Genomic DNA, 23,450 nt, shown 5'->3' with positions numbered 1-23,450 from the left:
AGCAATTGATGTTGGATCAATTAATTTTAAATCGGAGATCGATTTTTTTTTTAAGAAACCAGTTGTATTAAGGGATATGGGACAAAGGTAGCTAGGTGGAGTGAGGTCACAGATCAGCCATGATCTCGTGGAATAATGGAACAGGTTCGAGGGATTGAATGGCCTCCTCTTGTTCCGGTGTTCCAAAGGGACAGCCACGTACCGATAAAATGTCTTTGTCCCCACTGTCTCCTGCAGACTTCCTGATACTTCTCAGCTCTTTCTGCATGGTTGTCATTTCGTCCTGCAGGTCTCTCATCTCTGCCTCCACCGTTTCCTTCTCCATCTTCACTTCCATCAGCCTAGGGGGGCGGTGGGGTGGGGTGAAAGAGAGAGAGAGTGAAAATGGAATAAATAAGTTAACGCAAAGCAGACTTGGACTCCTTAAGCCTTGAAAAGTTGGTAATTGTTAGGACCGTAGAAGCTTCAGCTAAACAAACTCCAAAGGGGGCGGCTCAGAGATCCTTAAAATAAAAAGTTAATCATGTATTGAGAACGTACATGAGTATTCCTTCAAGTTAAACTGTGACAGAAGAACAAGGGAATGGGGAGAGACAAGCTTTTTTTTTTATAAAAGTCTTTCACAGGGGGTGGGCACCTATCCCTAATTGCCCTCGAGAAGGTGGTGGTGAACCACGTCCTTGAACTGCTGCAGTCCCTGTAGTGTAGATACACCCACGGTGCCGTTAGGGAGGGAGTTCCAGGATTTTGACCCAGCGACAGTGAAGGAACGGCCGATATAGTTCCAAGTCGGGATGGTGAGTGGCTCGGAGGGGAATATGCAGGTGGTGGTGGCAATCCCATGCCCCTGCCGCCTTTGTCCTTCCAGGCGGTAGAGATCGCGGGTTTGGAAGGCGCTGCCGAAGATTAGGGCGAATTTTTAGGAAATTCTTCACAAAGAAAGACTGCATCCCCAAGATCTGGGACGCACTTCCAGATAGGATAGTGGTGAATAAGACATCGTTTAAGAGTGGGGTGCAAGGTTGGCAGCAAGGGAGACTGTCAAAAGATAAAGAAACAATGATTTTTCCAAAAAATTTAGTTCATTCTGTGCAAAATTAATTCAACAGTTGAGCTCAACCAAGCTGACATAAAAATTCTAAAGTCCAATTATTATCTTTCTTTAAAAATAAGTTACTGGAGGTTCAGCAAAGAGGATTATGTTCAGAAGGCCAGTGTGCTCCTAGCCTATCCTTTTAGTTTACACAGAATGGCATCCAGACACACAGAGCCAAGTTTGGGGATACAGATTAATAAGATTAATCCTATCAGAGTTTCTCCATGTGACACACAGGTCACCGAGCAACATCTGGCATTGTAATGACTGAGCTTCATATACCAGAGGCTCCCAGTTGTGATTCCTGCGTTTACCAGGTTGCAGATTTCAGTCAGGACAGACAGCGTTAGGGTGCAGGAGTTAAACACAGTGCCTTGGACAAAGAAAGGGTAAAGTAGCCATTAGTTTCTGTTTCAAACTGCCATCTAGTGATTTCTACGGCAAAATGAGTATGTGAGAATAGGACTGGGCACAGCTAAAATGCCCTCCACAGTTTAACCAGCTTACTGTTGCACACTGTCCAGATTTGTATGCAGAGAAGGGTCACCCCACCGATCTAAAGCAGGTTGCCTGTGGAATTACACTCTCCAGTACAAGACACCGGGAGCACAGGGGAAAAGGGAAAACATAAACAGCAGCGCTTTTCAGCCAAACAAAATGTTAATCAGGCAATTATACGTAAAGAAGTGGAGTGATGGGCAGGGGGTGAGGGAATGGACGCGGGCAAGAGAGAGAGAGAGAAAGCATAGGGGAAGGGAGAAGGCATTGGTGACAGCGCTAAAGCGCAGGGGTGAGGGGGGGAAAGAGAGAAAGAGCGAGAGAAAAAGGAGAGAGCGAGAGTGAGGGAAGGAGGGAGAGAGCGGCGCAAGAGAGAGAGAGAGGGAGAGGGAGAGGTGCGCGGGCAAGAGAGAGGAGAGAATGTGCGCAGGCTTTCCCAAGACAATATGCAATAAAATTTTAAAACAAAACAGAAAAGGCCGGGACCAGTAAGTATCCAATCCTTCAATGGTTACTGAACAGGCCACCAAACATGGCAGAGTGATAACTTAACCAATGTTGATGATTGGGACACAAAGAACAGGTCATTAACCAGGAGATTTGGTTTGTCTATACCTCTGCCAAACTGGCAGGTTACGGCTGAGGCACAGCTCAAAGCACAGTCGCCTCTCTCCAGTCCGAGAGCAACCCACAACAATCCTCCTTTCACTGGTTCCATTTTGCAGTCTGGTGTGTTACTTATTAAATTGTCTGGTCATTCAAACTGCAGCATGGCAACAAGACAGGATAACCATCGCATGCACATGCCAGTTACCTTCCCCTGTTCTCCTGAAGACAGACGCTCGCTGACAGAAGCGCGACTTCATGGCCAACGTTAGCTCTTAAACGCTCAGCACACGTGAGCGTGGACAGCGGGCCCTTCAACAGCAGAGTCTGTTAACAGCTGACCTCCACCCTGCTCCGAGATGATGATTACCAAACGCACTTTCCAGCACAGTCGGATGGGGGCTGGTAACTGGGGATAGGAGGATGAACAGGAACAACGGCCGCACCCCCCACCACCCCCTCCCCCAACCCCCCCGCCGCCCATCTCCTTAAGCCCAGGCCTGTCAAGGCGAATCGAAGTATCTCAGTCACCAACAACTTTGATGTTGGGACTTGCTTAGGGCATTGTTGTCATCCATGCTCTGGATCGGTAGTGAGCCTGACAGAGCGAGCTCCATCATGGAGCGTCAAGCAACCAATTTAATTTTCAATAGCAGCTGAAGGATGTGGATTGTTGCTTTTTTATTTATAAAAAAAAAATTCTTAAAAGGCAGAACAGGAGGTGAGGGACGAAAAGAGGGGTTCAAACGCACTTAGGGGCTCGTGGGGTTAAGCAACGCGACCTTACTCTTGCATGTTATTCTGGAGCTCCTTCCTATTCTTCTGGTACAGTGCGTGCAGCTGGGTCCGCTCCTCCTGGGTCTCCTCCAGCTGGAGTTGCAGATCCTGCAGATCAATTTTGCTTCGATCGCCCTTGTGACGATTCTGCAGAGAATTGGGGGTTGCGGTGAAGAAGAAGAAGGAGAAGAAAAGATTAATGGGATTATCAATGAAAGACAAAACTGCAGCACTAAATATTTATAACTGATGCAATATTTATAGGGCCATTTTATATTGGTGGCTTTACTCCAGCAAAGCAGTGCTAAAACAGACACCTGGGATCCACCACCTTAAACATTCACTGCCTCCATCACCGATGCACAGTAGCAGCAGTGTGTGTACCATCTACAAGATGCACTGCAGCAACTCACCAAGGCTCCTCAGACAGCACCTTCCAAACCCACGACCTCTACCATCTAGAGGGACAAGGGCAGCAGACACATGGGGAACACCACCACCTGGAAGTTCCCCTCCAAGCCGCACACCATCCTGACTTGGAAATATATCGGCCGTTCCTTCACTGTCGCTGGGTCAAAATCCTGGAACTCCCTCCCTAACAGCACAGTGGATGTACCTACACCACGTGGACTGCAGCGGTTCAAGGCGGCAGTTCGCCACCACTTTCTCAAGGGGCAACTAGGGATGGGCAACAAATGCTGGCACCCAGTGAAAGAATTAAAAACCTTCTGCTCAAGATTTTTTTTAAAAAAGAGCCTTTATTAAAGAAGGAGCCCATAAGAACTTTTAATTGAAAAGAACCCTGTGTTACACTGATTATCACACTGGTGATAGTGAGAGCTTGCTGTGATTAAATTGGCAGCTGTGGTTTATATGACAGAGGCTGGGCTTTTAAAAAAAAAAAAGTACTTCATTGGCTGCACAGCAATATGGTCATCTTGAGGTTGCAAAAGGCACTACAGAAATTCAAGTCCATCTTAAAGGTGCGACTGATGAGCCCCCACGCCTCTTCCACTGCCAGTCTGCAGGCGGCCGCTAGGTGACGCAGGAGCGCAGAGGCGGACCCGCTCAGGCCGCGCTCAGGCCGTTCCAAAGTTGCAGGTCTCAACATCGGGGCGAGTCGGTGGAGCTAGACTGTAAAAGCACGATCCCAATCACGTCCACTTAGCTGTGCAGCCACTCAGAAACTGTTCCCGGGCTGCGGGCGACGCTGCCCACCCCAGAACAGCGAGCGATTCTCCGAAGAAGTGAATTGGGAGGCCTGTCGTTGAGCACGGGTCGAGCGCCATACCTAAACCCGACCAGCTAGAGATGCCAGCTGAAGCGTGTCACTGAGTCAGCTGGATCTTCAAACAGGACAAATTCCCAACAGAGCTGTCAAATTCAGATTTCACAGCTTGCCACGAAGGAATCTGAACTCATGAACTGTGTTCAACAACTTTAGATCTTGAACTCCCTCCTCCATCCCCACCCCCTTTCCGTTTCTTCCCCCTCCCTTTTGTTTTTTTTACAATAATTTATAGAGATTTTTCTTTTCCCACCTATTTCCATTATTTTTAAATCTATACCTTTTATGCCCTTTTAGTCTTATTTCACCCCACCTCCACTAGAGCTATCTGTACCTTGCGTGTCCTGCCATCCATTCTTAATTAGCACATTCTCTTAGATAATATCACCACCTTCAACACCTCTTTGTTCTTTTGTCTGTGACATCTTTTGGTTATCTGCTCCTATCACTGCTTGCTTGTCCTCACAACCACCATCCCCCCCTCCCCCCACCTTAAACCAGCTTATTTCACCCCTCTCCTATTTTTACTTAGTTCTGTTGAAGGGTCATGAGGACTCGAAACGTCAACTGTGCTCTTCTCCGCCGATGCTGCCAGACCTGCTGAGTTTTTCCAGGTATTTCTGTTTTTGTTTTGGATTTCAATTCCAGCATCCGTAGTTTTTTGTTTTTGTTTTTTTATCATGAACTGTGCTGCTTCGGCCAGCTTCACAGCCACTGCACCGCCACGCCACGCCTCCGGGGCCTTCCCAGCAGGGTGAGGCGTGACAAATGGCAGAAATGAACTTTACAACACAGGACGTGTTTAAGGGGTACAGTGTTCAACCCAGGGAGTCAGAGTTGCTGTGGCAACAATGCACTTTTACACACGCGTTGTAATCTGGAGCGATGGATCGCGATGGTAGAGGCTCCAACTTCCTTTCCATCACGTGGCTGACCAGGAATCTCTCCCGCTCTTACCGCTTGCCGTTCGCTTGTGTTGGAAGGATTTGCAGGTTGATACTCAAATTGGACGAGCAGCACCTCATCTTCCCATTAGGCACTTTTACAGCCTTCCGGACTTAACACCGAGTTCAACAACTTCAGGCCATGGGCCCTCTCCTCCACCTTCACCCCTTTTTTTAAAATCCTTTTCTTTCATTTTTATTTATTTATTCTTTTTTTTTCTTTTTTTCACCAAACCCTCCACAGGACCATCTGTCACTTATTTCTATATTGTGCTTTCACAGGGCGTGACCCTTGTTCTGTTATTAACACATTCTGCCATCTTACCTTTACGCCGCTATCAGCACCGCCTTTAGTCTTTAACACTACCATTAACACTCCCTTTGTCCTGTGTCTAGGACATCTTTGACAATCTCTATTCCTGACCTTCTATTTTGCTCCACCTGCGCCAGCCTCTCTCAAACAGTATAAAATCCACCACATTTCTACTTCTCTTTAGCTTTTCTAGCACACGGACTCGAAACGTTAACTCCATTTCTCTCTCTCTACAGATGCTGCCAAGCCTGCTGAGCTTTTCCAGCATTTTCTGTTATTAATACTTTGACACTTAAAACCATTTGGCTGCGTTACAAATGCACCTTCCTTGGTCATCCAAGTCCTGGAGCGGGACTCGAACCCAGAGCTTCTGGCTTAGAGGGAGGGACGCTACCCACTGCGCCACAAGACCTCCTATTTATGGAGTACAGTGGCATAATAGTTATGCTACAGGGCTAGTAATCCAGAGACCTAGACTAATGATCCAGAGAGACAGGTTCAAGTCCCACCACAGCCACTGGGAGAAATTAAATTCAATTAATTGAATAAATCTGGGATTAAAGAGCTAGTCTCAGTAATGATGGCCGTGGCAACCATCATCGACTGTCATAATAGCCCATCTGGTTCATTAATGCTCTTTAGGGAAGGAAATTTGCCATAAAGACAGAAAAGTGCAGAAAAACCCAGCAGGTCTGGCAGCATCTGTGGAGAGAGAAACAGAGTCAACGTTGGAGTCCAAAACGGTGCCTTCTTTGGAAATGAAGTCATGTGTTTTATGCTGTTGAAAAAGTGGGGGGGGGGTCAGGAGGATCAAAAAGGGAGGGTCAGGGATAGGTTAGAGGGCCGGGGAAAATTAAATTACAAAGAGGTCATGGAACAAAAGGCAAAGAGAGTGGGAATGGTAGTAGTAAAGGAATAAAGCCATTGGTCCAGAGTAGGTGTTAATAGCAGAATAAAGGTCAGCGTCGTCTGAAAGCAAAATGGCAGAACGTGTTAATAGTAGACAAACACCAGAAGGAAACGAAAAGGAATGAAGGTGAAAAAGGCAAACAGGAATCCCGTCGAAGAGCAGAGCAGAACTTCTTCGAGGTAGGCATTCCTGGAGGTGAAGTGGCAGTGAATTAAACACCAAATTAAAATCAATACACTGTGGATGCTGGAGATCTGAAATAAAAGCAAAGTGCTGGAAAATCTGCCGCCCTCACTCAGTCTGGCCTACATACCAGACCCTCCAGACCCTCTGCAATGTGGTTGACTCTCGATTGCACTCTGAATCTGAAAAGCCCCTAATGAGGTACTTAACTGTAGAAGGGTGGGCAATAAATGCTGAACTGACCATATCCCATGGTTGAATGAATTAAAAATGCCATAAGCCGACACACATCAGACAAATTTCACCCGTGTACGGAGAGACAATAGGTTATGAGAATACGGTCATTGCTATAATTCCCCAGGGTTACGATGGAGAAATAGAAATAGTGCTTCCTGAAAACATTTTTGTTTTTTTTTTAATTTATTCGTTCATGGGATGTGGGCGTTACTGGCTAGGCCAGCATTTATTGCCCATCCCTAATCACACCTTGAGTGGTGGTGGGCCACCTTTTGAACCGCTGCAGTCCCTGTGGTGTAGGTACACCCAGCGCGCTGTTAGGGAGGGAGTTGCAGGATTTTGACCCAGTGACAGTGAAGGAACAGCCGATATATTTCCAAGTCAGGATGGTGTGTGACTTGGAGGGGAATTTGCAGGGGCTGGTGTTCCCATGTATCTGCTGCCCTTGTCCTTCTAGGTGGTAGAGGTCATGGGTTTGGAAGGAGCCCTGGGGAGTTGCTGCAGTAAACCTTGCAGATGGTACATACTGCTGGCACTGTGATGGTGGAGGGAGTGAATGTTGAAGGTGGTGGATGGGGTGCCAATCAAGCGGGGCTGCTTTGTCCTGAATGGTGTCAAGTTTCTTGAGTGTTGTGGGAGCTGCACTCATCCAGACAAGTGGGGAGTATTCCATCACACTCCTGACTTGTGCCTTGTGGATGGTGGACAGGCTTTGGGGAGTCAAGAGGTGAGTTACTCGCCACAGAATTCCCAGCCTCTGACCTGCTCTTGTAGCCACAGTATTTAAATGGTTGGTCCAGTTCAGTTTCTGGCCCTTAAATTCACTACAATTTCTTTTAAAGATTAAAAGGAGGCCATGAACTTTTCATACTACATAAATGTCAACTCCGAAAAATACCCAAAATTACATTTATAGAAACTGTACTTGCGACGTGTCAAAAAAAAAAAATTTTGAACATAATAACGCTAATGTGATGTACAGGATGTGCAGGGCTGCCAATGGAAGGGTGTGGATATGTCATTGGAGAAGACCGCATTTGGAGCCATTTAGCCTGAGATGAACTGAGAGAATTAACACACTCAGCAAATATCTAAACAGAACCATTGTTTTGAAATCTTGGCACGGGAAAGTTCAGAAAGCCTCGCGTGAACTGCTGGCCTATCCTTCTTCTCTGGCAAGATGCACTGTGACAAGCGCAGAGCAGTGATGGTGGTGGTGGTGGTGTGTTACAGTTCACTCAGAGATTCCAAGTCATTGTAGCAATCTGCACTTGTATGTGCATGCTGTAATCTGGAGCTCTGGATAGTGGTGGTATAGGCTCCAATGCTCTTCCCATCACATGGCTGACCCTGCCACATTATCAACGCGCCGCCCCTGATCATCAGGTCCTGGGGTGGGTCTCAAACCCGAAACATCCGGCCCAGAGGCAGGGGCCCTACCCACCGCGCAGCACCAACAACACTCAAGCAGCTTGACATCCAGGACAAAGCGGCCCTACTTGATGAGCACCCCATCCACCACCGTCATTCACTCCCTCCACCACCACTGACGCACAGTAGCAGCAGTGTGTGTACCATCTACAAGATGCACTGCAGAAACTCACCAAGGCTCCTTCGACAGCACCTTCCAAACCCGTGACCTCTACCGCCTAGAAGGACAAGGGCAGCAGACGCATGGGGAACACCACCACCTGCAAGTTCTCCTCCCAGCCACTCACCATCCTGACTTGGAAATATATCGGCCGTTCCTTCACTGTCGCTGGGTCCAAATCCTGGAACTCCCTCCCTAACAGCACGGTGGGCGTACCTACACCACAGGGACTGCAGCGGCTCAAGGTGGCGGCTCACCCACCACCTTCTCAAGGGGGCAATTAGGGAAGGGCAATAAATGCTGGACTAGCCAGCGATGCCCACATCCTCAGAATGTGTTTTTTAAAAAAGTTCGGAGTAACTTACCATTAATTCTTCATCCAGTTTACGCTGGAGTTCCGCTACCTTTTCTTCCAAGTCATTCTTCTGGGTAGGAAGAGTCCTGAGGTCAGACGGTAATTCAGCAAACTGAACAAATTAAAAGTTCAACAATCATTAGCTGGGAGAAACAAAGCCAGGGTTTTTTTTTTTAAATTGAGGAACTTAGGTGAACAGATTAGATCCATACGGCAAGGTATCAAAGGGCCTATATTCTTTAGAGTTTCGAAGAATGAGAGGTGATCTCATACAAGGTCCTTACAGGGTGTGACAGGGTAGATACGGACAGCATGTTTCCCCTGGCTGGTGAGTCTAGAACCAGGGGTCACTGTCCCAGGATAAGGGGCAGGCAGCGGGTCAGGGCGCAGCAATATTGAGCAACACTGCAATTAAGGAATGCCTAGCTTTTTAGGAGCATGAAGACGACGAGGCGGACAGAGAGATAACAAGTTCCCCAGTTTAACCTTTTTAAAGTAGGAGACCATGCAACATGTCTGCCTTCCAACACCAAGGATGAAGGGGAGTGCGGTGAGGGGTAAAAGTGTATAGGCACACTTAGGCCCACTAGCATCAGCGACTGAAAATTAATTGGAACGTGGGTCCAAACTGGATATCCTCCGATAGGCATCTGTATGGCCCACAGAGAGGTCGAACACTGCTAGATCAACTACAGTCCAGGATAATAAATAAAAATACCTGGAAAAACTCAGCAGGTCTGGCAGCATCTGCGGAGAGGGATACAGTTAACGTTTCGAGTCCGTATGACTCTTCAACAGAACTAAGGAAAAATAGAAAAGAGGTGAAATATAAACCGGTTTTAAGGGCGGGGGGTTAGAGCTGGATAGAAGGCCAGTGATAGGTGGAGATAGACAAAAGATGTCACAGACAAAAAGACAAAGAGGTGTTGAAGCTGGTGATATTATCTAAGGAATGTGCTAATTAAGGGTAGAAAGCAGGACGAGCAAGGTACAGATAGTCCTAGTGGGGGTGGTGTGGGGGGAAGGGATCAAAATAGGCTAAAAGGTAGAGATAAAACAATGGATGGAAATACATTTAAAAATAATGGAAATAGGTGGGAAAAGAAAAATCTGTATAAATTATTGGAAAAAAAAGGGGGGAGGATCGGAAAGGGGGTGGGGATGGAGGAGAGAGTTCATGATCTAAAATTGTTGAACTCAATATTCAGTCCGGAAGGCTGTAAAGTGCCTAGTCGGAAGATGAGGTGCTATTCCTCCAGTTTGCGTTGAGCTTCACTGGAACAATGCAGCAGGCCAAGGACGGACATGTGGGCATGAGAGCAGGGTGGAGTGTTGAAATGGTAAGCGACAGGGAGGTCTGGGTCATGCTTGCGGACAGACCGAAGGTGTTCTACAAAGCAGTCACCCAGTCTGCGTTTGGTCTCTCCAGTGAAGCTCAACGCAAACTGGAGGAACAGCACCTCATCTTCCGACTAGGCACTTTACAGCCTTCCGGGCTGAATATTGAATTCAACAATTTTAGATCATGAACTCTCTCCTCCATCCCCACCCCTTTTCTGATCCCCCCCTTTTTTTTTCCCAATAATTTATATAGATTTTTCTATTCCCACCTATTTCCATTATTTTTAATGTATTTCCATCCATTGCTTTATCTCTACCTTTTAGCCTATTTCGATCCCTTCCCTTCACCCCACCCCCACTAGGGCTATCTGTACCTTGCTTGTCCTGCTTTCTACCCTTAATTAGCACATTCCTTAGATAATATCACCACCTTCAACACCTCTTTGTCCTTTTGTCTATAACATCTTTTGGCTATCTCCACCTATCACTGGCCCTCTATCCAGCTCTACCCCGCCCCCTTAAACCAGCTTATATTTCACCTCTTTTTTATTTTAGCTTAGTTCTGTTGAAGAGTCACACGGACTCGAAACGTTAACTGTGTCCCTCTCCGCAGATGCTGCCAGGCCTGCTGAGTTTTTCCAGGTATTTTTATTTTTGTTTTGGATTTCCAGCATCCGCAGATTTTTGCTGTTATCTACGGTTCAGGATAATTAGGCAAGGCTAAATCAAGACTGCCCCTTACCTTCGTGCCTTGAAATTTGTCAAACACCAGGTTCGCTTTCTTCTTCAAGAAACTGTCGCTTTCAACACTCCTGTAGATAAACATCAGTGTTACGAAAATCAATTTGACCGTTAACCCAACCACAAACTTCAGTAGGCATTTCTTTTATTCACGGGATGTGGGTGTTGCCGGCAAGGCTGGCATTTAACACTGATCCCTAACTGCTCCTTGAGAAGGCAGCGGGTGAGCCTTCTTGAACGCAACTGAGTGTCTCGCTCGGCTGTTTCAGAGGGGCAGTTAAGAGTCAACCACATGGCTGTGGGTCTGGAGTCACGTGTAAGCCGGACCGGGTAAGGACGGCAGATTTCCTTCCCTAAAGGGGACCTTAGTGAACCAGACGGGTTTTTAACGACAATCCAGTAGTTTCATGGTCACCGCTGCAGGGAGTAGTTTTACATTCCAGAGTTATTTAATTCACAGAGTTCAAATTCCTCCAACATGTTACCATGTCTCCCAATCTAAGGACTCTCCCAGAAAGGGTTTTGAACTCATGGATGGGGAGGGGGGGAAAGGAGGTCTTGTGGCGCAGTGGGCAGCGTCCCTGCCTCTGGGCCAGAAGCTCCGGGTTAGAGTCCCACCTCTGGACTTGATGGCCAAGGATGGTGCGTTTCTAACTGTGGATTATCATCCTGCAAATACTTCCAACGCGTCTTACAGCAGGCGGTAAGAGGAGAGGGGGCTCCTGGTCAGCCATGCTTCATGTGGAGTGGCACCCCTCAACTTAACAGCCGCTGGCTTCAGGCTGGTGACCTGCTCCAGGGAAAACTAGCTACTGAAGGGGAGACACAGGCGTATTGCTTTGACCATCTCACGCACATCTAGACCGCGGGAAGTCTTCCAAGTCTAAGGGGAGACCAAGGTGCAATTCTGTAAACCAAAGTCCTAACTGCAACTTTGGCAAGGCCTGGGGTCATCAGTCAGGAGGTTACATTTGGTTTCGGTGGCACAGCGTTATACGGGGCGGGGGGGCAGAGGGAGGATAAAAATTATCAGCTGAAAATGCACTTTCCCCACAGAGGGGTCACCAGGTATCAAATCAAAGCAGAAAGGCAAGGGTGTGGACATCAGGTAGGAACAGGGCGGGGTTGGTTATGACATCCTCTACCCTAAAACCCTCTGGTATCTTTAGGGCCAGGCGGGGGATGGGGGTCAATTTTCTACCCAGTGCCTGGACATAAAACTGGCGTTGCAGGTCAACCTCCCACCGATGACATAAATGAAAAAAAAAAGGTCAGCGGGCTCCGACCATCAACAGCCAACCCCCAGTGCCCATTTTAATACCCTGAGGCGAGTTGAAAATCTAGCCCTGAGCCTAGGCTCGTGCACAAAGATTAAGCACTTGGGCAAGGGTGGGATGGTCGGGAACACCTGGGATTAAATCGGAGAGTCAGGCAAACTTGGGAGGGGAGGTGAGGAAGGGAGAATGTACTTAGAATTAAAATCATAAAGAATATACAGAACAGAAACAGGCCATTCAGCCCAATGCTAGCATTTATGCTCCACTCTATTCTCCGCCTCTCTTTCCTCATCATATCCTTCTATTCCTTTCTCCTCGTGTATTTATCCAGCTTCCCTCTTAAAAGACATCTCTGCTATTCACCTCGACCACCCCCTGTGGGAGCGAGTTCCACGTTCACCCCACTCTGCGGGTAAAGAAGTTTCTCCCAGATTCCCGATTGGATTCATTAGTGACCATCTGGTATTGATGGCCCCCTAGATCTGGTCTCACCCCCACAAGTGGAAACACTCTCCCCGCGTCCACTCTACCCAAGCCTTTCATCATTTTAAAGACCTCTATCGGGTCACCCATCAGCCTTCCCTTTCCGAGGGAGAACAGGAGAGGCAGCCTGTTTATCAATCAGCATAATGTTGCAGTTCTGGTGTTGGACACTCACCCGTCCTTCAGTATCTTGAAGAGTAGCTGTTTTGTAAGCTCTTCACTGGCAGGAGAGAGTTCTTGCTGGTCCTTCAAAAGGTCAGGAGTAGATTTTAACTGCCAACACAACGCAACATCAATAGGCACTTAAGGCAATACAAGCCTGCACAGATTCACTCAGGCAACTTGCCTGGATGCGTGCAGCCCCAACAACACTCAAGAAGCTCAGCTCCATCCAGGGCAAAGCAGCCTGCTTAATCAGCACCCAATCCACCACCCGTCCCCCCCACCCCCGACGCACAGCGGCAACAGTGCGTACCATGTACAAGATGCACTGCAGCAACTTACCAAAAGGCCTTCGATAGCACCTTCCAAACCCATGACCTATACAGCCTAGAAGGACAAGGGCAGCAGACGTATGGGAACACCGCGGCCTGGAAATTCCCCTCCGAGCCACTCACCATCCTGGTTTGGAAATATATCGGCCGTTCCTGCACTGTCACTGGGACAAAATCCTGGAACGCCCTCCCTAACAGCGCTGTGGGTGTACCTACACCACAGGGACTGCAGCGGCTCAAGAAGGCAGCTCACCACCACCTTCTCAAAGGGCAATTGGGGGTGGGTGACAAATGCTGGCCCAGCCAGCGAAGCCCAAATCCCATGAACGAATAATTAGGTTGGGACACAAATTAAACTACAAATATTCTGAAAGCAGTGAACAGTTCAAATCATTTATCATGAGAGAAAAATATTCATGTGGAAATTGCTCCTGTTCAACAACAGTCTCGTGACTAACACAGGTCACCTCAAATTATCAAAGAACACCAGTATTTGCAGACATCATCTGACTGGAACACTTAAAGCCGTTTTTAAGCTGTGCTCTGGTTTCTGGTCAAGAAGAAAATTTTTGGGGGTGGTTGACGGAGCGAGAGGGAGGCGAGAGGGGGCGCGCAGGAGGGGGCGAGGCGAGGGGGGGCGAGGCGAGGGGGGGCGAGGCGAGGGGGGGCGAGGCGAGGGGGGGCGAGGCGAGGGGGGCGAGGCGAGGGGGGGCGAGGCGAGGGGGGGCGAGGCGAGGGGGGGCGAGGCGAGGGGGGGCGAGGCGAGGGGGGGCGAGGCGAGGGGGGGCGAGGCGAGGGGGGGCGAGGCGAGGGGGGGCGAGGCGAGGGGGGGCGAGGCGAGGGGGGGCGAGGCGAGGGGGGGGCGAGGCGAGGGGGGGGCGAGGCGAGGGGGGGCGAGGCGAGGGGGGGCGAGGCGAGGGGGGGCGAGGCGAGGGGGGGCGAGGCGAGGGGGGGCGAGGCGAGGGGGGGCGAGGCGAGGGGGGGCGAGGCGAGGGGGGGCGAGGCGAGGGGGGGCGAGGCGAGGGGGGGCGAGGCGAGGGGGGGCGAGGCGAGGGGGGGCGAGGCGAGGGGGGGCGAGGCGAGGGGGGGCGAGGCGAGGGGGGGCGAGGCGAGGGGGGGCGAGGCGAGGGGGGGCGAGGCGAGGGGGGGCGAGGCGAGGGGGGGCGAGGCGAGGGGGGGCGAGGCGAGGGGGGGCGAGGCGAGGGGGGGCGAGGCGAGGGGGGGCGAGGCGAGGGGGGGCGAGGCGAGGGGGGGCGAGGCGAGGGGGGGCGAGGCGAGGGGGGGCGAGGCGAGGGGGGGCGAGGCGAGGGGGGGCGAGGCGAGGGGGGGCGAGGCGAGGGGGGGCGAGGCGAGGGGGGGCGAGGCGAGGGGGGGCGAGGCGAGGGGGGGCGAGGCGAGAGGGGGCGAGGCGAGAGGGGGCGAGGCGAGAGGGGGCGAGGCGAGAGGGGGCGAGGCGAGAGGGGGAGAGGCGAGAGGGGGAGAGGCGAGAGGGGGAGAGGCGAGAGGGGGAGAGGCGAGAGAGGGAGAGGCGAGAGAGGGAGAGGCGAGAGAGGGGAGGGGGAGAGAGAGAGAGGGAGAGGAGAGAGGGAGAGAGAGGGAGAGAGAGAGAGAGAGGGAGAGGGAGAGGGAGGAGAGAGCACGAGCGAAATAAATAAGTGAAGGAGAAACTGGGGGTCAAAACAGATGGGTGGATGACATTGAGACGTGAAGAGACAGTGCCTTGAAGAAAATTAGAGAAGCAAGGTGATGCCAACTGTCCCAATTAAAGCTATGGTGACAAGAAATGAACATCAAATATGTCACCTTCCCCTTTTACCAGGGGAATACTGTGTATAGTTTTGCTCTCCTTACCTAAAGGAGGATGTGCTTTTTTTCCCTTCATGGGATGTGGGTGTCGCAGGCACTGGCAGCATTTGTTGCCCATCCCTAATCGCCTCTTGAATTGAGTGGAATTGCCCTTGGACTGATTGGCTTGCTGGACCATTTCAGAGGGCAGTTAAGAGTCAGCCACATGGCTGTCGGTCTGGAGTCACATGTAGGCCAGACCGGGTAAGGACAGCAGATTTCCTTCCCTAAAAGGACACTAGTGAACCAGATGGGTTGTTATGACAATCTATGATAGTTTCATGGTCGCCATTTCTGAGATTAGCCTTATATTCCAAATTTGATTAACCAGATTTAAATTTCACCCGCAGCCATGATGGATTTGAACCCATGTCCCCAAAGAACTGGCCTGGGCCTCTGGATTACTCATCCAGTGACATTACCACTACGAACAGTGAGGGAAAAGCGAGACTCTGGTAGAAGATTAGGCACTGACGACAGATTCTTTTTCTAGATACAAGGGGGATCAAGGGATAAAAGGGGAAAGTGCTGGAAAAGTGCAGCTCAGGTCGAAAATTAGCCACTGCCGACTGCAAGGCTAAGTTGAGTAACTCTGGGAAGGGGTAGTAGGGGTTGGCGGGGGCTGGTGGTGTGTGCGGGGAACATGCCATACAGGCAGCAACTTTGGAAACATCTGACTGCAGCTAGATTGAGTTTGCTCCCGACCTCGAATTAATATGGAACAAGATACTCAACAGTCATCCCCACAAGATTTCAAAATGTGACTGAATCCTCTAGTGGTTTGGGCAGCATGTAATGAATAATCAATCAATCAATCTATATTCCTGGGGAACATCCACCTTACACTTCAGAGAAATTCACGGATCAACCTCGTAGCTAAATCTTTCAAAAAGCATTGAAAAATCCAGTTAGGAGAAAAGATGGCAAACTGTTTCATCGCCCTATATCCCCAAACCATGCCAAAAAACAAAAGTTGACAGTCAATAAAGTTCTTTTTTAAAAAACTTCTTTCTCAGCATGTGAGCGTTGCTGGCTAGAACAGCATTTAATGCCCGTCCCTTGGGGAAGGTGGTGGTGAGCCGCCTTCTTGAACCGTTGCAGGTCAGGTGTGTGGGCACACCCACAGTGCCGGTAGGGAGCGAGTGCCAGGATTTTGGCCCGGCGACAGTGAAGGAACGGCCCGTGCGGTTCCGAGACAGAATGGCGAGTGGCTCGGAGGGGGACTTGCAGGTGGTGGTGGTGTTCCCATGCATCTACGGCCCTCACCCTTCTAGGTGGCAGAGTCCGCGGGTTTGGAAGGTGCTGTCGAAGGTTTCATTCTGCACCTAACCAATGCTGCACCTGATCTGGGGGTACCAGAAACTGACTCCGGTGGCTGAAGCGGAATATCCACCCTTACCCCAGGGCTGATTAAATAATCAGGAGGACAAGCAGAGATTGCCTTAACAGCAGCAGCTTATGTTTGCATAGCACCTTTAAGCGTAAATAAAATACTGCAAGCTCCTTCACAAGGGCATTGCAAAGCAAAGAATGGCACCGAGCCACATGGGGTGGTATTAGGTCCAATCACTAAAAGCTTGGTCAAGGAGGTTGGTTTTAACGAGTGCTTTAAAAAGGAGGAAAGCAAGGTCGAGAGGGGGTAAGAGGTACAGGGGAGGGAATTCCAGAGCTTAGTGCGCAAGCAACTGAAGGCACGGTCAACAAGGGTGATTAGAATCGGGGGATGCCCCAGAGGCCAGAATTGGAGGAGGGCAGAGATCTCGGAGGGTTGCGGGGCTGGAGGAGATTACAGAGATAGGGAGGCCATGGAGAAAGTTGCCAATCCTCCAGGTTTGGTCTGGAGTCTCTAGGAATTGAAGATCAATTTCCAGGACACTGCCCTGGAGGAAAACTGTTGGGACATTACAAAATACACCTTTTTTTTTAAAAAAAAAGGTCATTTTCTTTGAACGTTTCTTTTTACCAGATACAGCAATATTGAAAATGGGGGGGAAAAGGCTGCTTGGTTGACAGTCAAGCAGCATCATCCAAGAGGGATGAGGATGTGCTCCAGCCTTTTTGCTTTCCAAACGTCATAGGAAGGCAGTGCATCACAAGGATGGACGTGTTGGCCGACTAATGGCTGGAGCGTGGGGCAAATCACGTGCAGAAACCTCCAGGAATACATTGAATCACAGATGGCAACCCTGTCATGGGAGGATTTGAAAACAAGGGTGAGAACTTTGAAATCAAGACACCGCTTGACCAGGAGCCAGTGTTGGTCCGTGAGCCCAGCGGGTCGGTGGGGGAACAGGACTTGCTGCGAGTTAAGACAGGGGCAGCTGAGCTTTGGGTCATCTCAGGTTTACGGTGGGTAGAGAGTGTGGGAGACCAGCCCAGCGTGCGTTGGAATGGTTGATTCTAGAGGTAACGAAGGCAAGTGACTGAGTTAAGCAGAGTAGAACAGCGCTGTGAGGTAGCAATGCCTTATTGCCGCTGCAGCGGGGTGGGAGGCTTTTCCCTCATCTTCAAATCCTTCACCTCAGCGGTACTCGTGGAGAACGCGCGACGCAGGAGGGGGACCCATCCGGCTGAAAACAAGCTATCCGGTCTAACCCCCACTTTCCAGCTTGTAGTCAGCAGTCCTGTAAGGTTACACTGCACTTCGAAGCACACACCCAAGTGCTCCTGCACAATACTTGCTCCACAGCTGCATAACCACCCAACAAAGGACTGTAAGTTGGAACGACTTGGAACCAACACAGGGAGTGAAGCTGGGAACGTTTTTGGGCTTGAGGCTCCGTTCATAGTAAACTGATCCAGTCTGGCAAGTCCCAGGCTGTTATCAGTTTACAGCCTATTGATCGCTCCAACATCGTTCACTCTTACGAGGGTATAACAAGTCATTTTTTTAAAAAAATTTTTGCCAGGTAAGAGTTTAAGATAAACATAAACATGTTCCTTACTTTGTGGTCTCTGTCACTCAAACTGCAGCCCTAGCCCCTAGTTACACACGACTCGACAAACTGCACGCAATGCCAAATTGCAATGGATGGTGTTTCTAGACTCGGAGGAAGCCCGTGAATGGAGACCCAGCACAGTAAGATACACCAGATCAAAAAGGCCACGCATGAAGATACGGTTGGGGGAGAAAGAAAACATACAAGCAAACAGTTTCTGGCCTATTTCTCCCTCCCCTCCCCCCCCCCCCACCACACCCACCACCACCACCAGAGTGTCGCTGAGCAACTACAGTTTTGCTGGGCTGACCAAAGAAAGCAGCATTTGAAAAGCTGGCTGGCTGACCTCCTCTTGCCAAAGCTCGCTTTCTCACCATTAGAGATCCTGCGAGAGAAATGGAGGCGGCCACTGTGCAATTGAAGCTACACAATGTGTGAAAGCAGCAGCAAAGCTGATGGGGACATGCAACCCTCAGGCCACATGGATAAGGTTGGAGCGAAAGGAGTAAATAAAGAGGGAAACATTAACTTTAGAGAGGACATAAAAGCTTGAAGGCAACAAGAAAGCTATAGCTTAAATGTGAAATAAACTCTGGGAAATGGTAAGAAAATGATGGATGACATGGAGCAGGAATTAATAACACTCCTTGGGAAGAGCAGGCCTTTTGTGGCCCTGTATTCAGTGCCAGCTGTGACAAGTACAATGGGGTAGCACACTTGCCTCCAAGTTACAGGACTGCAGGCTTGACCCCCCCCCACCACCGCCAGATACTCGAGCCCATAATAAAAGCAAAATACTGCAGATTCTGGAGGTCGGAAATAACAAAGTGCTGGAAAAACTCAGCAGCTCTGTGGAGAGAGAAACTGAGTTAATGCTGAGTCCAAAATGACTCTTCTCCAGAACTGAGCCAAAGAACAGTTTCGAAGAAGAAGTCACATAGGACTCGAAACATTAACTCTGTTTCAGAAGCGGACAGGCCTGCTGAGATTTTCCAGCACTTTCTGCTTTTATTATTTGAGCCCGTAATCTAGGCCGACTACCCAATGCAGCACCAAGGGAGCGCTGCACTGTCGAAGGTGCCGTCTTTTGGATGGGGCATTAAACAGAGGACAAGGTCTTCTGCCCTCTCATGTAGAATAAGTTTGTAGAAGATCCCACGAACATTACTGGAAGAAGGGCAGAGCGGGGGTGGGTGGGGGTGCTTTCCCCAGTGTCCTGGGGCCTAATATTTATTCCCCAACCAATATCTCAAAACAAAATGAAAAAAAAAAAACAGATTATCTGGTCTTGGCCTTTTACCTGTATGGCTCGTTCAGTGAAGACTGTAGGGTTCGGACTCCTCTCCACAATGGGCTCCATCCTGGTTTGGTTCTGGTTCCATTTTCTGGGGAGGCTGGAGGCATCGAAAGTGGGAAAGCGCCCCGGTTCCTTGGCGGGCTTGCTCTGGAAGCCTGCGGCATGTCCGTCGCCGGCGCTAAAAGGCGGGGGTGCGAGCTGGGCCCGAGGGGGAGGCTCCTTCGCGGCCACAGAAGGCTTGGTTTCCAGGACCCTCCCGCCGCTGACGTCCCTACAGACGTCCATCACGTCGCTGGATCGGAAAGGTTTCTGGCCGCCGGGCGTCTCGTAGCACTCGTCCGGTTCAAGGTCTCGCTCCGATTCCGGTCCGTCGCTAGAGTGGCGCCCCGGCGCTCTGCTATCGAGGCTCCGTGACCGCCTCTGGTTTTCAGCTGAAAGCCGATTACGTCTCGCCGTTCTTCCCCTCGGTTGCCCGCCGCTCCCATCAAATTTGCTGATTAGGCTGTCCACGGACGAGAGGGGCTTGGTGTCTATAGCGCCGGCTTCGCCAGGCTTCAGTGAAACGTCAGTGGTGGAAGAAGCTTTGCTGATCGGTTTTGATCGGACGGTGGAATTGGACGCGGCTGCGTCGGGCCGGTGCCGGTCACCCAGATACCCCCGGCTTTTCCCTCGCGCGCTGCCCGCCAATCGCTCGCTGCTGGTCGACGTGGCAGAGCTCTGGGCCCGGGGGCTCGCTCTCTCCTCGGGCTGCCGGTAGCTTTGGCCGGGCCCTGGGGGCGACGGCTCGTCGTCCGAGCTGAGCGACAATCCCCGAGAGCGAGGCCGCCACGGCTGCTCGTCGGGGTGCGCGGGCCTCCTGCGAGGCGGCGACACGTGGCCCTCGCTGCTCCCGTAGGGGGCAACGCTTCTGTTGCTCGGCACGCAGGCCTCGGAGTCGAAAATCCGCACGTAATGTTTGGAACCCGTTTCTTCATCGGAGGTGCTGTACTGGGAATCAATGCGAGCGGGATTCAGGGTTGAGGCGGTCTCTCCGTAAGGATTCTCCGGGATGTCAAAATCCGTTGCGTTTGTGTCTGCCCTACTCTGCGACTGGGCACCAGGCGCTATGGAGCCATTCTCTTTCGGGATGTTGCCTTTGGCATAATCAGCTCTACTCTGTGCCCCGGGTGCTGCAGATACCCCGTCGCTATTATTCAACACCACAAACGGCTGGCCTGAAATCCCCTGGACTCGGACCATAACTCCATAGGAACCTGACTTGCCCACGTTCTTCTTGGCTTTCCTGGGTTTCTGGGTGTCTTGGAGGTCATTTATGAACCGTATTTGGACCCCGTAGTCTAAGGGGGCCTGATTGTCTGCTGCGTTTTGCTGACTGTGCTCCTCCATTGATATCCAGGCTCCTGGTTGCTTCTGAAACAACAGAAAAAGAGAGAAACAGGCAATCAACAACCAGCTAACTCGTCAGACATGTCCAGTCAAAGCACAGAATCCTAACTTTTTTCCCACTACATACTAATTACAGTTGTTCACAGAATAATTCAATGTCAATTTAAGTCCTCTAACAAAATAAAAAGGCTTGCGTTTCTCTAGCGCCTTTCACAACCTCAGGACCTCCCCAAAGCCCTTCGCAGCCAGCAAATGTAGTCACTGTCGTAATATAGAAAACCCAGCAGCCAATATACGCACAGCAAGATCCCACAAATAGCATGGGGATAATGGCCCAGTTAATCTTTTTTTTAAAAAAAAATTCATTCATGGGATGTGGGCGTCACTGGCTAGGCCAGCATTTGTTGCCCATTCCTTATTTGCCCTCGAGACGGTGGTGGTGAGCTGCCTTCTTGAACCGCTGCAGTCCATATGGTGTAGGCACACCCACAGTGCTGTTAGGGAGGGGGTTCCAGGATTACAATCTGTTTTTGGTCATCTTGGTTGAGGATTAAATATTAGCCCCAGGGCACCCTGGGAGAACTCCCTCTCTCCCCACCCCAGTCCCCAACTGCTCTTCTCACGGCCGCTACTGGGAGATCTTAGAAGTCCACCTGAGAGGGCAGACGGGACTTTGATTTAACATCTCACCCAAAACACGGCACCTCCAATAGTGCAGCGCTTCCTCAGTACCAGGGAGTTAGCCTAGACTTCTGTACTCAAGTCTCTGGATTGAGACTGGAACTCATGACCCTCTTACTCCGAGGCAAGAGTGCTAACCAGCAAGCCAAGGCTGACACACATCTACTAAAAATTATTTTTAAAGTAAGTTATTCTTTTATAAATGCGATGCCACCACTCTTGTCAGAATCCTATTTCTTCTCGAGACTGGCTGATTGCAAGGAGTGCTCACTGAATGATGTCGGCTGTTATACCGCACTGGTTAATCAAGGAGTGGCACCTAATCCTACCCTCAAACTAAATTCCCCTGTTTCCAGAAGTCACTAGACAGCAATCTACCTCAGGCCTATGGAAGCAGCACAGTACCGACAGGGAACTGAACACGCAGGATCTTTAGATCGGTACAGTTCAGTGCCCCCCACAGTTCCACCAACTGAGCTTAATACAAACTTCTTCACGTGTGCTTACAGGAAATCTTGTGGCACAATGGGTAGCATCCCAGCCTCTGAGCCAGAAGCCCTGTGTTCCAGGCCCACCCCGGGACTTGATGTCCAAGGAAGGCGCGTTCATAACGCGGCCAAACAAGTTGAGCATCAACCTGCAAATCCTTCCAACACACGCCAATGGCAGGTGGTAAGAGTGAGAGAGATTCCTGGTCAGCCATGTGATGCAAAGAAAGTTGGAGCCTCTACCACCCCTCCATAGCTCCAGACTACAACACAAATATAAACGTGCAGGTTGCCACAGCAACTCGGACTCTGAATGAACTGTAACACACCAATATGTACCTGCAGCAAAATTACAGCCTCGTTTAAATCAACTGGAGGTAAAATATGGAGAAACAACAACACTCACCTGCATTCATATAACTCCTTTAGTGCAATAAGAGGTGGTTAACAAGGCAATATTTGACACCAAGCCACATAAGGAGATATTAGGGCAGATGACCAAAAGCACTGATCAGCTAGATAGGTTTTAAGGGAGTGTCTTATAGTGGGGTGGACAGATTCAGGATGGGAATTCCAGAGCTTAGGGCCCAGGGGGCTGAAGGCACGGCCATCAGCGATAGAGTGATGGAAATCACGTATGCTCAAGAAACTGAAATTAGCAGAGCTCTGATATCAGAGGGCTGTGGAGCTAGAGGAGATCACAGAGATGGGGGTGAGTGGGTGGGGAAAGAGGTCGGGGAGGGATTTGAAAGCGAGGATGGGGCAATTTAAAAAGAAAATCAGTCATTGCTTCACTGGGAGACAACGCAGCTCAGCGAGGACGGGAGTGAGGAGTAAACAAGACTTGACGTGAGTAAGGGCACAGGCAGCAGAGTTTGTGACAATCTCACTTCATTATGGGTAGAGTTCAAGAGGACAGCCAGGAAGGTGTTGGAATTGTCAAGTGTAAAAGGCAATAAAAGTATGGTTGAGGGTTTCAACACCAGAAACAGAGGTAGGGGCAGATACAGGGTAAGTTACAGAGTCATGGAAGTTGGCGGTCTTGGTGATGGCGCAGATTAGGTGATTGGAAGCAAACAGCAAGTTAAACTTTGTAGAGTACTTTATCAATTAATCACTAACTTCCTCTGAAATACATGGACCGCAAGTCACTTAATTATGAATCTTTGCACCACTGTTCCAAGATCCAACAGCGGCTGCTGGCTGCAAAGCAACTCGAATCTGTCATTCTGAATAGAGTGATAGAATTCCTGAACGGGCAGGAGCTAATCAGAGAGTCTACATGAACGAGGGAGTGTCCGTGCATGGCACGCAATACAGTTTCCACACAAGACAGGGCTGGCAAAAACAAGTGGACAAAACTAATGGCGAGTGGAAATCAATCTGGGCGAGCGCGAGGTCGTCCTCTCTGGACTCGAGAAAGGCAAGAGGCCCTTCTCTTCGGTCACCATGGCACGTCCAATTTCCCCTGCTGCTCAACATCAACTATTGCGCTTTTAAAGGTTCCCTCCCTGCACAACCTAGATAAAAACAAAGGTTAAGCTCATCGGCTCAAATCGTTCGCTGCTCCTCAAGGCAGCAACTCCCTCAATAGTGGAGTTCTACCTGTGGGTCAGTCACTCTCCAAATCCTCCGCCAAGTGGTTGCTTATGTGAAAATAATAACTGCTTTGGGCACATT

General features: G+C 50.1%; 1 protein-coding gene across 4 annotated transcripts in view; it reads right to left on the bottom strand.

Annotated features, from left to right (window-relative positions):
- Positions 1–23,450, bottom strand: part of cgna (cingulin a) — a 119,587-nt gene that overhangs the window by 57,515 nt on the left and 38,622 nt on the right. For all 4 annotated transcript variants that reach the window (XM_078534034.1, XM_078534035.1, XM_078534033.1 and 1 more), the window contains exons 2-7: positions 19,219–20,625; positions 12,816–12,913; positions 10,882–10,951; positions 8,809–8,910; positions 2,988–3,124; positions 203–341 (exon numbers count right to left, since the gene is read on the bottom strand). In XM_078534034.1, the coding sequence (XP_078390160.1) occupies positions 203–341; positions 2,988–3,124; positions 8,809–8,910; positions 10,882–10,951; positions 12,816–12,913; positions 19,219–20,601 (1,929 nt within the window). In that variant the 5' untranslated portion in view covers positions 20,602–20,625. The remainder of the gene's footprint in view (positions 1–202; positions 342–2,987; positions 3,125–8,808; positions 8,911–10,881; positions 10,952–12,815; positions 12,914–19,218; positions 20,626–23,450) is intronic.

The sequence above is a fragment of the Cetorhinus maximus genome, chromosome 36 (assembly GCF_964194155.1).
Source record: "Cetorhinus maximus chromosome 36, sCetMax3.hap1.1, whole genome shotgun sequence".
Classification (NCBI taxonomy): Eukaryota; Metazoa; Chordata; class Chondrichthyes; order Lamniformes; family Cetorhinidae; genus Cetorhinus; species Cetorhinus maximus.
This window is presented reverse-complemented; position numbering and strand designations above follow the sequence as displayed.